Consider the following 17,891-nt stretch of genomic DNA (forward strand, 5'->3'; position numbering starts at 1 on the left):
ATTATTAATAGTAATAGCTACAGAAGACTAAACATGGAAAAATGATTCAGTTTCTTACACTTAATTGCATCCTTTCTTAAGGTTTTCAAGTAAGTTTTTGTACTTCACATCAACAGTGGTGAATGTATTTGTTCGTTGTTGCCTGAAATGTTGGGATGGTAAATGGAAAGAATACGAGAACCTCTGGCAAGATTGAAAGCACGTGCTTAGGTATGTGCAATTCTTTTTCTGTTTTTGTTTCCTCAGAAAATAAAAACATTCCCAGCTGCACCAAGAAAAACTTTGACATTTGAAGCTTGGCCAAATTGCTTCTTCCAGAAAACAAATTGACACCTTTTGGAAAGGTATTTAAAGCCACAGCTGGTGACGTGTGATTTGTGTTCCCGTACTTCATAGCAGAGAAGTCTGCCTTGCATTGCACACTTTATGTAACTTGATTAGTCTAGTGCTGTGCAAATAAACTCACACCAGGAACCCCTGACCCGTGTGTGTTATTGTATGTCTGAGGAACACCATGTGTAGTACGTAGTTTTGAGATTGTAATACAGTAGACATGAGTTTGTTTTTTTAGCCAAGTGCTTAACAACTGAAGCTTGAATTGCTTAACTTTTTTTTCCTTTCTTGCCTCTTGACTTTTAAGACTTAATATGATCTTTGAGAGTACATCCATTTGTACTCCTGTAAATACATTTTAAAGAGAGTTTCTGGTTCCTGCAGATCTTTAGGTCCCAGGTACAGACAATATTTACAGTACATCTTCACTTTGCCTTGGAAATCCTTAAGGTGGCCAGTAAATGGTGTTGCCGAGGCTGAACTAGGTGAAATAGCTTGAGAAAATCTAGACAGTTGCCATTTAGCAGAAAATATTTCCTATTGTCTGTGTCAACTCCATTGTTTGTTATGAAAAGACTGTTTTTAGCTTGGTGATTCCAGAACAACAATCTATCACATGGATTTGTAAGGTATTTTTAAAAACTAGTGAGTTTTTCATATGACTCTACATCCTGGAAGCTGTTTTTTTAGCCAATTAGGCTGCAAGATTCTTTAAATAAAGCCTTCAGATGAATTTTAAACCGGCTCTTAAAACAGCTTGTCATCCCAAAGTAACTGTTACTAAATAAAATATTAAAGTGACCGTTTTTATTTAATAGGTTCAACTAGGTGAAATAGCTTGAGAAAATCTAGACAGTTGCCATTTAGCAGAAAATATTTCCTATTGTCTGTGTCAACTCCATTGTTTGTTATGAAAAGACTGTTTTTAGCTTGGTGATTCCAGAACAACAATCTATCACATGGATTTGTAAGGTATTTTTATGAGTAATCAATGGCACATTTTTACATCGCCAAACAACTTTTTTTTTTGTTCTATTCAGTTATTTTCAAATTGTAGAAATTGAACTATGATTTGGAAGAATCTTCATAGCTTTGGTTAAAATTCTGTAAGGTTCTTTGTTTTTTTTCCCCCCAGTTATTCAAGCAAAGAGAATTGTAAGAGCGGTTTAATGTTGTTTCCCTGTGCATAAATGTTGCTTGCTGTTTATTCTTGGTGCTTCTATTCCTTGACTTACAGTATATTCACCAACCTACATGTTAAACTGTGGTGCATTTACCTTATAAGGTCTGCAGCTCTCCATGAAAGCTCTGGTAATAATATTGTAATCACAGAGACACAAATAGAAGACAAATGTGTGAATCATCCACTTTAAAGCAACAAACATGACACTGTAGTGCAATTAAATCAGTTTCGTTGGTTGGTTAGATAGTCAAATGGCATTAAATAATCAAAACTAATTATATAGACAGGAGTCTGTCACATTTTCCGCACCGTAGTGATATTAAATGTCATTGCTTGCTGATTGCTTTGTTTTGGCTGAGATGGATGGTTTTCCTAGCTGATGGAAATTTGGGTTGCTGTTCAGGACTCACAATGTATTGATGAGTTGCACTTTTCGTGTGCAAAAAGCATTAGTTATTTGAAGTTAGGAAAGGTCTTGTAGTTTCTAACGTAGCTGAATCAGGACCATTTTGCAGAACCTACCTAAAAGTAAGCAAAACAGAATGTGAATTAAAACAAATATGACATTGTTTACAATGGTATCTATAAATTATTCAGTTTTTTTTCAGTAATGTGGAGTGTAGTGGAAAAAAAAAAATCTGAAGCGGTTAACTGATGCATCAGTTGTGATGCTGTCGGGCCACAAAACCACTAAGCTACCCTGTGACCCATCTCAAATGCTGCAGTTGCGAGACCACTATGCTGAGGCAAGAGGGCAAGAGATGAGAGTGTCCTAAACTACTTCCAGCTTGAGGAACATTCAAATATCAAAATGCTTAAAACTGGAGTTAAAGTAAAACAAAATACTGCTTTATTTTTATTTAGAACTATTTGTCAGCATTATTATTCATCATCATGGGCTTGTTACACTGTTAGGGCAACAGTGTATAGCTTTTTAAACTTTAATTCCAAGCAATGTTAGGGGTATCTAGGCAGATAAAGTAGCCTGGATTATGTTATGCAAACTAAAAATTTTAGTTGAAGATTGGGCTGCAGTTATATTACAATTGAGCCATTTGTTTCCAGGGGTACCCATTACCTTTTGATAATGTTAGTGAATGTAGTGATGGAAAAATAGTGTTTACTTGACAAGTAATGGTAGTGGTTTTAGGTAAAATGGTCTAGAAAATCTGACCTTTTGATAAATGTACAGTATGTAAAGTGGTTTATAGCGGTTGGTATTTTTTTAAGTAGATACATTTTTATAAGTAAATGATTAGGATATGAACCTTGTAAAAATTAAGATATCTTTTACATGTCGAAGTGTACAAATCATAAAGCATCATGGATACTTTTAACTTCTTCATAAACATTTGTCTGGACACATTGTTTACACACATCTGTTGATATGACTGAAATGGGACTTAAATTCTGCATATAGTATTTAATTTTGTGACATTTTCTTTGCAATTAAAGGTGAACATATATACTCAGTGTGAATGTAGTTCCCTTCTGTGAGAAGTTCTTCATAATGCAATATTTAAATTGACCGTAACAAATGATTTCTGATGGGCGGGGGGAAGGCAGATACATACTGTAGTAAATGCCATCTCAGTTTTGTCTGTGGCTCAAGTGCTTTCTGACAGCTCAGTTAAAGCATAGATGTCTCGGTCTTCGTTACAGTTTGCTGTAATCATTGGCCAAGTTCCTGTCATGGGTTTCTTAAAGGATGTAAACTGACCTGTTCAACTTATGCTGATCTACCATGGTTAAAACAATAAATTATTGTAAAATTATTTTTCTTGTTCTTTTTTTAACCCCAAAGGGTAATTTTATTAAACCTGATATATCCTTTATTATAAGAAGTCATTAATGATATAGGTAGAAAGAGTTCAGGTGGGTAGTTGCGTCAGCATACGTAGGCTGCAAAGGAACAAGTTAAAGGCTCATTTCATGCTGAAAAGAGAAGAACAAAAACAACGTTTCGGCTGTGGAGCCTTCTTCGGGTGTGAGGGGTATAATGATATAGGTATACTCTCAGGGAAAAATGGACACAACATTCTAAAAGTTTTTGAAATGTTTCACCAATGGTGATAAATCAGTCACTCTATGGAATTTTGAGGGCTGCTTCTCAAACATTTTCTGCTTTACTGCATTTTGTCTTGCAAAAAGTAGTCTAAAGCAGTTTTTTAAATGAAACCTTCTTAGTTCCATATGGCTAAATCTGACCTTCAATTGCACAATTAATCATGACCCAAAATATTTATACAACATTATCAGTATGAGCCACTGTTACCCTGGCAACAAGATAGATTGCTGGCTAGCCAGTGCGGATGTCAGTCAATTAATTTAAACAGAGGATAAAACACTGGTTAAAAAATGAAGATTGTTTAGTAGATTGGTATGGATTACCGTGATGCTTTATTGCGGAGAACATTAAGAGTTATTGTTACTGTCAGTGTGAAGAAGTAAAGGCCTATTCATTGTTCATTGTATTTTGAGAACTCATTTTCCCAATCAGATTTAACGCCTGAAACTGACCAATAGAGCATATTTGTTTAATGACCGTTCTCTTGACATTCAAATACCAAATTGTCAGGATCAATTAAGCACTCTTAAAGGGAGAATGAAGCTCATCTTAAAGACAGCAGGCTGACTAAGCATTTGAATTCCTGGAAACCTGCCACTTTCTCCTGAACACATCACTTTTAGGGCCAAAAACTCCGACTTTTTGCAAGTGTTAGCTAATAAACAGCTTAAGTTGTGCTGTGGCATTGGCACCAGTTTTTAAGAGGTCAGTTTAATGCTTTGTAAAACCTTCATTCTACTTGACTAGTAGGAATATCATTTCGTTTTTGGTCTTGCTGGGATAATAAAATACTGTGTTTTAATGGAATTATAGCTTGCACCTTCTTAATATCAAAATAAGTGACTTGTGGGGGCATGCACTAGAGAAATGCATGCTCCTGCACAGGGTGAAAAATGGGACTGAAGTTCTTGATTTCCATTATTGTACATTATGTGCTTAAAATATGTGGCACTGTTTACATTAATCTTGGCCATTACACAAATCTGGAGAAATGTGAGGCTTGACAGTGATGTTATGTCATGCTGAACTGAAAGATCTGATCTTTTTGTGTGAGCTTGGTGGGTTACTTACAGTAAATGGCTTCTTTGAATTCCTTTCCATTTTTTGCATGTGCTGTAATACTATGGAAAACTTTGATCTTTAATAAAATATATGGTGACCAGATTGAGCAGTTTGTCATAGACTATCCTACAAAATCAAATTATTCAGCTGGTGATAGTCTTGACAGGAAGGTGCATAGTTTATGCATATTCAAATGAACAGTAAAGCACAGTGTGATGATTACACCCTGCCCAAGTTGAAATTTAAAAGAAAAAAACATACCTTGGCTGTAAATAATTTTCCTGTACCCTTCTATGTTTTCTTCTGTGTTTGTATTTTATAAGCCAACCCAGTGTAGGTGTATTCAACTGTGTACTGAATGAGGTGACATGTAACAAGTTACTGCTTTGTGTAAAAAAAAAAAAAAAAAGTGAGAATTGTTAACAATTGGTGAAGCAGTGGCATCTGTGAGAAATGTCCCACAAGTCAACAGGTGCTTGGGATGCCAAAGGTTGCTTGCCCGGTCCTGCTTGAGTAATCCCAAAGCTTTGTCAGTTGTGTAGTACTGCTTGGGGAATCCTGCTCACTGTGGGATCCCCCAAGGTCAAACTAATTTTGACCTTGAGATAATTGAGGCCATTTTGAGAAGTGCTTTTTGAGATAATTGATACCAACAAGTCAAAATGACCTCATTTTCATTACCAATTTTAAAATATCAAAATAATCCTTCTTTATCTGTGATGAGGATAAGGTTGTCTCGCATTAGAGCACCTTCGTCTCCTCACTAGTTGGTCATTCAGGAACTTGAAATCAGATTAATCATTTCCCCCAAGGATAAACATTTTTTTTTAATTTTCACTGACATCAAAAGTGCTGAGGTCAACGAGGAATTGAGGTCATGTGGAATGACCCCTGACCTTTTCAGAAGTCCAGCTCTTAAATGAATTAAGGATTGGTTTTTACAAGTCTCGTGATCTTGTACTTTTCTAGTGTCTGGTTCAGACAAAGCTTGAGTCTGTCTGTTGTATGATTACTTAATAATTTAGCAAATTAGAGAGAATTTGAGAATTTACAGATACAGAATGCTGCTTAAGTTATTAAAATGCAAATGAATGCCTCTGGAACAATTTATTTTATCTATATATACTGTATATAAAGACTGTATACTCTTTTGAGCATCTGTGAACAATGCAGTCTTTTTGATAAGATCCCTGGAGTTTATTCTACCTTTTTAGAGATTGTTGACACTGAGACATTCCTTAGTCAACATCAAATGAATGGCTCATATGTGTCGACACTGCCAATTCAGACTAAAGAAGTTTCTATATATATTCACATATATTAATTATTTGTTGTATTTCCTATTAAGGTTAGCCCTACATATTGCTACTGAAGTATCAATGTATTATAAGTGATACCAGCACCCTGTTACTCTGATATATTATTCAGTTGTTTAAGCATTGCTGAAAGTTTTTTTTATGCAATCACAACATTCAGTAATCTCTTGCATCATCATGGTTACTGACATAATTCTCTGTACTCTGCAGATCTATAGTATTTGACCTCCACGATTTTGAAGCTGGTTACAAAAGCGGTTTTATTGGGAATATGCTTAAATGTGCTGAGAACTGTAGGTGAAATTGCCCGCTTATCCAATAAAGTTTTCTCTCTTCATTTCATCATTGTTTATTTGAAAAAGACCTAACATTTCCACAGACACTGACTTCTTTAGCAGATGACTACATTTGATAAACTGTGAAATTATTGTATCTTTATTTTTACATCCATGTTCCTAGGGGTGCAAAATGTAGGTTGGGCAGTGTGCACCTAATGGAGTCAGATGGGATCAGTGGTAATGTTGATCATTTGTCTTTGAAGGTAAGTGTAGATTAGAGATCAATACTCAACATTTTTCTTTCCTTCCCCTTTTTTGTTGCAGTGTGCAAGGACCCACCGTATAAAGTGGAAGAGTCTGGGTACGCCGGTTTTATCTTGCCCATTGAAGTATACTTCAAAAACAAGGTACTCCACTTAACAGCATTTCAGTGAAAACAATTGCTGGTGAATTTCCATTTTGCTAGTTTCAGGAGCTTCTGGAAGATGTGGTTATTTTATTTTTATTCTTTTGGTATAAAACTGTATTTATGATGAATTTCAATATTTCTGCCTTGCCAACTTGTGTTTGTATGTGTATGTTTGCATTCTTAAAATAAGCTGGGTAGATATGATAAAAGGAAAGTGAATGAATAACTAAGGTAGAACAAGCCTGCTGGAAGTGAAGCACATGTGGTTATGCACTCTCCTGTCATCTGAGATATACTGGAGGTGTTTGTTTTGTGATGTTTAAAACAGACAACTTCCTAGTCTACTGCAGTATCACATTGGTCAGAAGCTCTGACTAATCAAATTCTAGGACCCCTACATAGAGGCTCCTCAATTTTCTGAGTTGCAAGACTTTTTTTATTGTGGTTGGGAGGACTATTAATGCTTTGAGAAGTCGCAAAGAAATCAACTGGGCCCACATACAGTATGACTTGCCATGAGGTGGATGATTGAAAGGCCCGACACCTGATGAGGCCAATTTCATGATGCTTCTTTGCAGTCATGTTCAGAGTAATACAGAGCTAGATTGCTTGTTGGATAGTGGAAGAGTGGCGCCAGTATCTTTCTGAAGAGGAAATGACGGTGTCAATTACAAGCTGCACCTTCACATCTCTGCTTGAGCTCAGTAGGTTACCAGCACATTTGCTTGAAAAAGAGAATTAAAAAAGCTCATGTGCTTTCTTAACAAAGACCTAAGGAATCAAAGTTTAAAATCCTTTGTGTTTCAGTGACAGACGTTATTGATCATCAGATTTGTGCTCCTGCCGTACTACAACCTGATGTGCTAGTTTGGGCATTGGCTGTCACTCTATTATTATGACCGAGATGATCAAATCATGTTTTAGGAACAATTGCTGCAGCAATCCTGCTGATTTAATAGGCTTTACTTTTTAACATGCCATATTGAAACTGGTTTCTGTGCCTGATACTGCTCTGGTGAGGAGTTGTTTTTACATGATTAAAGTGAGTAAAATAACCCAATGGTTCCCAAATGGTTCCACCCACATGGGCAACCATTTCAGTTCTACACCTTCCTACACGCATCATTTACAGTGCCAAGGAAAATTATTCAGACAGTTTACCCCTTTTCTTTAACGCTTGCACTCATAATGCTTTGAAGTATTTTTATACTGGCTATAAACACAGCATGCAGCACACATTTAAAGCAACACAAGGAAAAGTAAATCATATTTTTCTTTCATAATTAAATTTTTTTGCTGTTGCAAACAAACTCAATCATTAAATCAAATCATTATTAAATAGAGGACACTCAGATACTGTGTAAATCAGGCTCGTCCTCCAAACTAAATAGCTGGATGGTTTAAAATTTGTATATTTTTGAATTGATAGTACTCAGTGTAATTATGAACAGCTTATAAACAGTAAAATCACCGTTTTACTCAATTAAAATATATTTTATTCAATATTTGAACAGGCTTAAGTGATAGATAAAGCAGACTTAAGAGAAAGCAGTAATGGAACCATAAGCTTTTGATAATTCTGGAATATAAACATTTTGAATCTTAAGATTTTTAAAACTGACTTTGTTCTGCTTAAATTATGCAGTTTACATATCTGAGTCATATCTAGTTAGAATAACATTTTAAAGCCGAATACCCATGTTTATTTTAGTTTCTTACAGAAGCTGGACTTTCTGAACTGATGAAAGAAATGACAAATGTACCAGTCTACCAAAATTATCAAAGTACAGCATTCACACAAACGGGAAAATACTATGATGCCGTGTGTGAAAATTAAAAAAATGTGAATCATACCTAAGAGTTGTTTTACTCTAAAGCATGAGCTCTTTTTTTCTGTGATAAAATACAGAATTTGTAAATCAAGATGTTCAGTCCTGCAATTAGCAGGCTGTTATTAATTTGTCTGTTCTATTTAGAAATTGCTTATAGTGTACCCATTTATACAACTGGACATTTTCCTGGAGCAATTTTGAGTCCAGCCATGTATCTGGAATTTGAAATTATACTCTTAACAGTTCTTAGACTACAGCAAGTAAGTACTAATTTACACTGCTGCCTCATGGTAATTAACCCAGAATATAGTAATGCAGTTAATCCAAGGCAAATGGAATTGCAAAGCCAAATTAACTTTTCAGTCAGTCGCTGCATTACAAATAACTCATGTTTACACAACCCTGCTTGTTGTTAAACAATCGGCAATCCAGCAACTTCCAGTCATTCAGTTAAAGGATTCTTTCTATTAACTTGACTGTTTTTATTCAACAAATTTTATTTTTCATCTTTTGAAATAACATTTTGAACAATCTTCCCAAATGGTTGTGGGGGTCCAGAAGAAGCTACTCAGCTGTGTGGTTGAAGCCGATACTCTGGCTTTTTTAAAGAAATGACCTGATAAGATCCTTGGATCAATTAACTGCAAAAGGAGCTAGATGGCCTAAATGGTCTCCTCTTGTTTGTAACCTTTTTAATGTAAGTGGAGAAGCAGATCCTAAGTTATTTGGGCTCAAAAGTGAGACATAATTGGAACAAATTAGTTTCAGCCTTCTAACGTTCTAATGCCATTGTGAAGGTAGGCAGGTGCAAGATTGAGGTGTAGTCATGGGGTGTTTGCATCCTGCTTTAATTGGGACTTCAGAAAACGCGACTACCTGCAGATGAGTTATTCTCACTAGCAGCTGTAGTGTTTTTCTTGGTTTTATCCTTGAGATCTACCGCTGCCAGAACAACTTTGTCAGTAGTGGCTAATGTGGGACATTTGATTTGCTTGATACAGGACTGATTTTGTAAGGTGGTGAACGATGATATTCGTGTTCGACTTTGTCACAGGAGCTTGTTAAGTTGCAGCACTGCTGTGTAGATGATTGATTAATTAGCTGTTTTTAGCATGCAAAGTTTTTATTTTTACTTGCAAAAGTGAAGAAACTGTTGTCCTCCTACACTAAAATCCCCAATATAATAGGGTTTATATTTTATGCTGTATCACATTTTTAAGTGCTGTTTTTTTCTTTGAGTTGCTGAACAACATTTGGTCCTGAGTTGGATTCCAATCTAGTGGCTCCATCTATTTAGAGATGCACATTTCTCCTCCTGTGTGGGTTTTTGCCAGGGCTCCCTTTTCTTCCCACCTTCCAAAGACATGAGAGGTGGGTTAATAGGTGGTTTTAAATTGTCCCTGTGTGTGTGGCCTCTGATAGATTCACATTCTATCAAGGCTGTAGTCTTGCTTTGTGCCCTGTTCTTCCCAGCTAGATTTTGGGTTGTTGTGATCCTTACCAGGACTAAGTGGCATCCTGATGATGAATGTATTTTTCCTCTTTGCATCCTCTTGTTAATCAAGGGTTGTATATTTCGGTAACTGCCTTAACTACATGCATGACTCTTAGAGTGCTAGTTGAGTGCTTGGTTTTCTTCATCTTCAAAAGTGCATGGTACTGATAAAATGTTCTAGCATAAAAAAACTCTGAAAGAAAATCCATTAGCTGGCTGAAACGTGGAAGAAAAGGGCATCCTGGTTATCATTTCGGTGTTGACATTGAGAGTAAGTGAAGTGAATGTTCTCTGGATTAATTTTAACTTTTTTTCAAAGCAAAATGTTGCTTTGGCCTTATGTTCACTTTTTCAGCATTTGTGACCAACAGTGTGTGGACACCTGCACTTACGTGGATAAGTAGATTTATAAGGCTTGTGGAGAACAGAGCTTATTTTATTGTTCCTGGTCAGGTATTTTTATATAAAAGTCATTAAAATTATCTGGTGGAGAGTATACTAGAGGAAATAACCCAATGACTCCCTCATGTCAGTTATAAGTAAAAAATGCTGATATTACAACATCTCTTAGCACCATGTTATAATGAGCTATTTGAGTGCAGTGTCTTGGAGCGCTCCAATTCTCAAGAGTCCACAACTGACTGTGTAAGCGATGTGGATATATGTATACAAAAACATTTAATACATTTTTTTCCAAAGAAGAACCTTTAGATTTAAAAGAAAGATGACTATTCTAGCCCCATGTTTAGCACCTAACTGTGCTCTGAATAGGCTCTGGTGAGCGGAAGTCTCAAGCTGAGGACCTGTTATTTTCCATACACAGGAGTTTTAACACAAATGGATATACTTTGAAAGGGGATGCATGACTATATAAGGGGATACCTATAGATGTCAACAGGAAACCTCTAAAGACGTTAAATATTCTTCTGCCAAGTAATATTCCAGCTTGAGAGACCAACAGGCCATTCAGGCGTTCCATGGATAACTGGCAGGAAGTAGGATGTGCAACCTGTATGCCACGAGTTGGCAGCAACTGCAGCAGAAAAAAGAAACTTGAGGTGCATCTCTGCAGTACCTGCAGTACCGCATAAGTAAAATATATCTGGAGGATATATAATAGGACAATGTTTTCATTTTTTGCCAGGAATCAACTTGTATCTGGTTCATTTTCTATTCTGTTTTTCTTTGGGTGTGGAAGGGGGATTATTTATTTTATTTTTTGGCCATATTCCTCACTGTTGTACACATATGCATTTTCCTGTGCTTCTTTTGAACAGGAAGAGCCCAAGAAAGTCCGTTTTGACTACGACTTATTTTTGCACCTCGAGGGTCACCCCCCGGTGAACCACCTCCGCTGTGAAAAGCTCACCTTCAACAACCCCACTGAGGAGTTCCGGAGAAAGCTGCTGAAGGCAGGAGGGGTGAGTCCATTCAGATGTGCTAGAATTGGTTGTCATTCTGGTACACAGTCTGCCTGTGAGTGTAAGGCCCTGATGCCTAACATAAGAGTTTGGGAGTCTTCCACCTGAAGGAACACCCTGTGAGTAAAGCATACAAAGATGCAGCCATTCAAAATGTGCATTAAAATCCTGTGGATTTACTGTGGTTATTCTGGAAAAGTTTTTATGTGCTACTTCTGACTAAGTTTATATACTTCATAAAAGGTTATGATGTTTTAACCTTTTCTATGAATACTTGTACTCGTTATCGCAGTAAAAAAAGCATTCTTTTCAAATTTGATTAATAGGAATATTATATGGAATCGCATATCTAAATAAATTAATGATATTTTCATATATCCACTTTCTTTCTAAACATCTGCATCAATTTGACTCATTCACCCGTGATTACTTGGACACATTTTACCTGCCCTTTTCAGCCGTAGCAGAAATTGTCAAGTGGTGTGTTGGTGTAATGGCTTTGGCGTGTGATTCGCATGCTGGAGTTCGGGGGTTCAAGCCCAGCTCCTGGCCTGAGTTTTCTTTTAAAAAATAAATTTCTTTGAAAAACTAAAATAGTTAATATTATGGACACTATATTAATGTTTTGGGTTTTTTTAAGTATCACAACATGTTTGAAGTTAAGTGATTTATTAACTAATGATTTCAAACTGCTTGTATTTTAAAATTGTATTTTGTTCGGGGTGATATGTCACCATTTTCACATCCTTCAATTTGTTAAATGTCCATTTTTGAGACAGGGTGTTCCAGACCTCTGTTTAATTTCTGAAACCCCCTCTATATTTTCCTGTTTCACAGGCGGAAAGATGTTCTGTGCTCTTACTACAGTATACATTCTTACATTTTTAAGCATCAGGCGAAGCATTCTGAAGTCTGTCAAAATTGTAAAAAATGTTACCAAATATTATTGGTGAACTGTTACCTGTTCTGGATAAAGCGGTTAGAAAATAGGTGGATTTACATTTGTAAAAAACGTTCCAATTTTAATGCGATGCAGAAGATATTAATAATAAATTACCTTTAAGCTGAGGAGTTATAGAGGAGACACGTTAGGTCTTTTCTTTCCTGCTTGGAATTAACCTTTACCCATTAGTATATTCCATTGCAGTTACTTTATGTAACACAGCTCGGTACTTCTCACAAAGGCTAGGCTAGGTGTTTCACCCCACTGTGTTTGTCATGTAGAATAGGCAGTTCTGGAGGATGGAAATGAATTTTCAGTTGCATGCTCTGAGTCATTGTTGCCCTTTAACATAAGGCAACCAGCAATCAAATGTCCTGTTTTTCTTTTACACTCGTTTTTTCATACTGTAGTTTTAAAACTTGAAGAAAGGTGTGCTACATACATACAGCAAGATGTTGTATAGTTTTAAAGCCACTACAGTATAGCTTGTGGAAAATACATTTATTTGTACTGCATCAAATTTGAACTAGTTCAGAGTGCCCAACATTAAAAATTCTGAGCATTTAGTTGTCTATTGCAACAGTATTTGCAGCAATGTGGTTAAAAGGAACATCAAAATATTTCCAAAATAATCACAAGTGAACGTGTTGAGGGATTCAATTATAGAGAAATCATAACAATAACCCCGAGTTGTTTCATGCTAATCATGCCATCTACCTGAAAGAAGGACCTTAAATCTACATGAAAAGACTTTATATATATATAAATGGGTTAAAAACACTTATGCACAAAAAACGGGTGTGTTTCTTCCGCACAATCAGCTTAAAATCTTTGACCAAGCTGTAAGTTCTTTATACTTCTTAAACATTTTAAACACTTTAATTTTGTTAACAAAACACGCATTCAGTACAGAAATAAAATCATGTGTTAAGCTGGTCAGTGGGTTGCTGAAAAAAATAGCACACGGTCCACTAACTGTAAAGACCATTCAACAGCTTCTATTTTTTATTAAACGTTTAGAAAAGTTTCATCTATACAAATACCACAGTCTGTTCTTGATCGTTTTATCTGAATGTTATGCTTAGTTCAATGTTCTATTTACATCTAAATAAAGTCAGATGTTAGCATAAACTATTAGTATTCAATAATATTAAAATTCGCAATGTTATAATTTGTTGCACTTCTTCCACATCTTATAAAAAAAAAAAGCCAGAATTACGTACTATCCCAACGTCTGCGAAACACCTGAGCATCTACTGTAAAGCTTTCAGTGCTTTGTTTGTGTATATTCCAATCGCTGCGGGGACAGGGTGTGTGGGGAAAGGTTAGGATGCAATTGAATGGGGGCTCTGTATTCTTTACAACTGAAACATTGTTTTCTCTGACAGCGTTTTCTTCCCTCTTTAGCTGATCTTTTTCTCTACGTGAATTCTCGTTCTTTACCGAGCATGCTTTAGAACTTTACAACCATTTTTATTTTCTACAAATTGTAAATATGACGTTTACATTTGCATTTTTATTAATTTTTCACTTAAGCGTATGGAGGAGTGTCAGCTGTCAAGGAGAGCCCCGGTGATCTTGACATGCAGGTGTGAAGTAGTTAACAGCTTTAGATTTAAAAAGTTATTAATAACATCTTCCATGTCATATTGTCATTGGAATGTTCTTACAAGTGTAAAAAGAGGCAATACACAACATTTCTCCTATATAACCTTTCAGTATACAGATAAATTCTGCCAGAGCCACACATTGTCCAATAATACTCTTCTTGTCTAATTTCCAGGGAGTAACCCTGTTACAAAAGGGAACAGCACATCGGTCCTTGACTATGGTTAAACAGTACATACGTTGTCTGGTGGTGTTTCAGCATTCACTTTTCTGTAATCTGTGCAGAACTGTGACGTCTCATCAATATTTGGTACCAATAAATATGGGGGCTTCACAAACTTCCTTCTTTGAACTCGGCTGTGCTCCAGTAAATAATGTACAGTTTATCACCTTCTGCAATGCTCCTAGTTTAGCAGAATTAGCACGATAAGCACATTGTTTAATGGGGAAGACATTACCCACGTCTATATCACTGTATGACACAGGTTTGGGTCAGAGTGTCTGTTAATAAAATAGTGCCTTCCTATACATACAACTAATGTATGTTTCAGCTAAATGAGGATAATCAAATCGGTCAGAATCTTGGGAGTGCCAATTGTAAAAACCCTTCTTCCCTCCTTATTTTAACTTAAAGAATTTCGTGAAGAAATCCTTATTCATAAAACCATCACTTAATTTATTCAGATACACAAATTCACGCCAGAGCCAACAACTAGCTATAATAGTGGACTATTTTTATGTATTCACTATATATGAAACAAACCTACCGTAATACTCTGATCGCGCTTTGAACCATTGGGTGCAGAGCTTTGTCCATGACCACTACAAGAATAAAAGTTTTTTCAAAAGAAACGTGTCAATGTTTCCGAAATGTCCACCTGTGATATTTTAGTTACACGATTCTATATTAATATAACTATCAATTGTCATTAAATACAACTTTTTTTGTACAGATGACATTTTGCTAAAATTTATTTAAAATAAAACGATTACAATCTAATCTTTCCATGTGTGATGCTATTAGGAAGGACAATACGCTCCTGCTTTGTTTAACAATTTTATGAAAAATAAATGTCAATGTTGAAAAAGCTTATTAAAGTTAATTAAGGGACTTAGAAGACCAAGATAACAATTTACGTTGTTTAATTTTAAAAACTAAGTGATAAATACAGACACGATTGGTTTTTTAACTAAACCATTTTTTTACAGCTTTTAAAGTCATGCAATGTTAGGCAGGGACACGTCATTGTATCTTATTTTTATTAAAAATAAAAAAAATTGTTTGCTGATTGTGTTGGTAGGCTGTTTTCCGATTACTGGCCATGGTAAAAAAAAATAACCATTCCCCCCTCCCCTGTTTAACTTAAAGATTTCCATGAAGAAATCCTTAAACTCAAAACCATCACATATAATAATTCATCCAGATACACACTCCGGAGCCAATTTTGCCAGAAACGACCTCCCAGAGCAAATCAGGCGCCTGGGCTGAGGTCTCCTTTAGCTCAGCCAGCTGGTTTCCTGTTGAATGACGCTGTCGGACTGGGTTCAATCCCAGGCGGTGCACTGTATAGTACAGTTTAATTTTTTTTATTATTCCAAGTTAAATTGTTGGCTGATTACTGGCTGCTGAACTTTGGATTTATACAAAATATAGATTTTCTCAATTCGGATGTAAACCTGAAAGAGACGCATCATGTTTACAATAAGCTATAATAGTGGACTATATGTTTTCGGCTATATAAGGAAAAAACCGAAAGTAATGCTATCAAGTGATGTTAAATCACAACAACATTTATATTTTCACAATAACAGCAAGTGGTGTTCTTACTACAGTATGTATTCTTAGAAAAGGATAAAACAAAACTTTTTCAATTTTATAAAGTGTAATTAACTTTTAATTATTAAAAGCTTAATAATGTTAGAACAAGCACGTTAAAACCATAACCCACTGTAAATTGATTAGTTAAAGACTTTGATGCATAAAATATTGATGCATAATTAAATCATTTATGAATAAGGTGGAAGGTTTTCTTTTGTCGAACTGAGCAATCTGGCTTTTATAAAATATACAGACTTTTTAATGTTTAAAATGATTAAAAGTCTAAACAATATACAACTTAAATTGTCCCTCAGCAATTACTGGGATTTGAAACTGTGCGTTTTCTGGCAACAGCTCAAATGCTGTACATGAGACGTTAAGCTTTATTAGCTCCACCTAGCTGTTTTACAAGGTACTTCTGGATACTGTTATCCAATTTAAAAAAACATGCGGTATGTTGTGGTACAGTATATTGCGATATGTCCACGACGTTTTAACGCAGCGTACCTTTCTCATTTTGATTGGCTGGATCTGTATTTTCCTGGCTGTCTACATTGTTCTTGTTGAGCTAATTTTACATAATTATTGGCATTGTTAAGTAGCAGATTTAATGTAATTATAGCTCACAGTAGCCAAGACCATAACATAACAGATTAGAGTGAGCAAGGGAGAACCTGCTCATTTATCACTGGCAAGTTATTTTTTGGCTTTTAGAAAAGTGCCATGCCACTTCAGAATAATGTAGAAGAGCCTACCAAGCAATGCTGACTTTCCATAGGTTTCTTTTTAATTACCTTTACCTTCATTAGAGGTTCAACTTGTGTTTTCAGTGCAATGTGGATTTATGGCTTTTTGTGTTATACTTCTGCGCTCATTTGACTTCACAGATAGGTGTGTAGATCAAGCTCAAGTGGCAGAACACTGAAACCTGAGAGGGGGTTGTTGTATGATAAAGCACGTGGTCTCAATGAGAAATATTTAACTGTCCAGGGGTATCTCATAACTTTTACTACAGAGTTACTATAAACTTTTAAATTCTTAAGATGTATTTCTTAATCTTAGGTTGATGTGATTTCTGAGTAGCATCTGTTGACCTCAGTTATTGAACAATGTAAATTAAACTGTAGGTTTTTGTGTAATTATTTTGAGTAGGGTAGAAATGTCTGTTCTAAAAATCTCCTCCGGTTTTCTACGGATATATGCATCTACATGATTGTGTTGAACATATTGCATTTCTTTTTATGTCCCTGACAGCAAAGAGATCCTCAGAAAAGAAGTACAGAAGACTCTAAAGTAAGTTTACAGTTCTATTAGTCAAAAATTTTAAAGATTCACTTGCCCTGATGATACTTCTTATGTTGATTGTATTTGGTGGAGCGAACTCTGTTACGGAATGTAAGTACACATTTAGGGCAAAAAGGATTATGGATTTGTTCTAGTATTTAATGTTTTTGGATAGGCTGGATGGGCGAATTAATTTACACGTCATACATTAAAGCAGAATCATGTATAGTATTGCTTTCTATATTTGTTGTGCTGTGGACATGTTCGTTTTATAGAGAAAATGAGATATTAGGCAAAAATATATACATTCCACCGGTTAATAGAAGTTTTGATGGCCTGGAAAGCTCTGAAAGTCACAAATTATAGGAGAGATATAATATATATAGATATATAAACAATTATAGGAGATATTCTGTTTCACTTCTTGACAAAAACAACAGAACATTGAAACAGTCAATGAACAACCCTATGCAGTAGAATGTGTTGCTCTTATGCATCACTTACACACTGCTGAGTTATGAACATGTTTTACTTTTGAGATGTTTTCTGTTCATGAGCCCTAGTGAATATTATCAATATTTGCTGTCAAGAATTAGAGTAGCCTTTGTTTTACCACAGAAGAGTAAGATCTTTTTACTTAAGTGCCCATAAGCTGGCAGTGTTGATTGTGAATGACATCTTATTTTGTCCAGTCAATGGAGAGTGTGCTCCTTGAAGCTGAAATATGGTGGATTACTCTAACCATGCATTTTTTTTTTAAAGATGTGCAGGCTGAGATAATTAACAAATCCAGGAACATACATAATGGATTTTTCCTTTTATATATGTGTATATATGTAT

At 35.5% G+C, this 17,891-nt stretch overlaps 1 protein-coding gene across 2 annotated transcripts in view; it reads left to right on the forward strand.

Annotated features, from left to right (window-relative positions):
- mllt3 (MLLT3 super elongation complex subunit) overlaps window positions 1-17,891 on the forward strand; it is a 103,684-nt gene that overhangs the window by 41,340 nt on the left and 44,453 nt on the right. For both annotated transcript variants that reach the window (XM_015345162.2, XM_015345161.2), the window contains exons 3-5: window positions 6,565-6,647; window positions 11,254-11,397; window positions 17,022-17,060. In XM_015345162.2, coding sequence (XP_015200648.2) covers window positions 6,565-6,647; window positions 11,254-11,397; window positions 17,022-17,060 — 266 coding nt within the window. The remainder of the gene's footprint in view (window positions 1-6,564; window positions 6,648-11,253; window positions 11,398-17,021; window positions 17,061-17,891) is intronic.

The sequence above is a fragment of the Lepisosteus oculatus genome, chromosome 1 (genome assembly GCF_040954835.1).
Source record: "Lepisosteus oculatus isolate fLepOcu1 chromosome 1, fLepOcu1.hap2, whole genome shotgun sequence".
NCBI classification, from domain to species: Eukaryota; Metazoa; Chordata; class Actinopteri; order Semionotiformes; family Lepisosteidae; genus Lepisosteus; species Lepisosteus oculatus.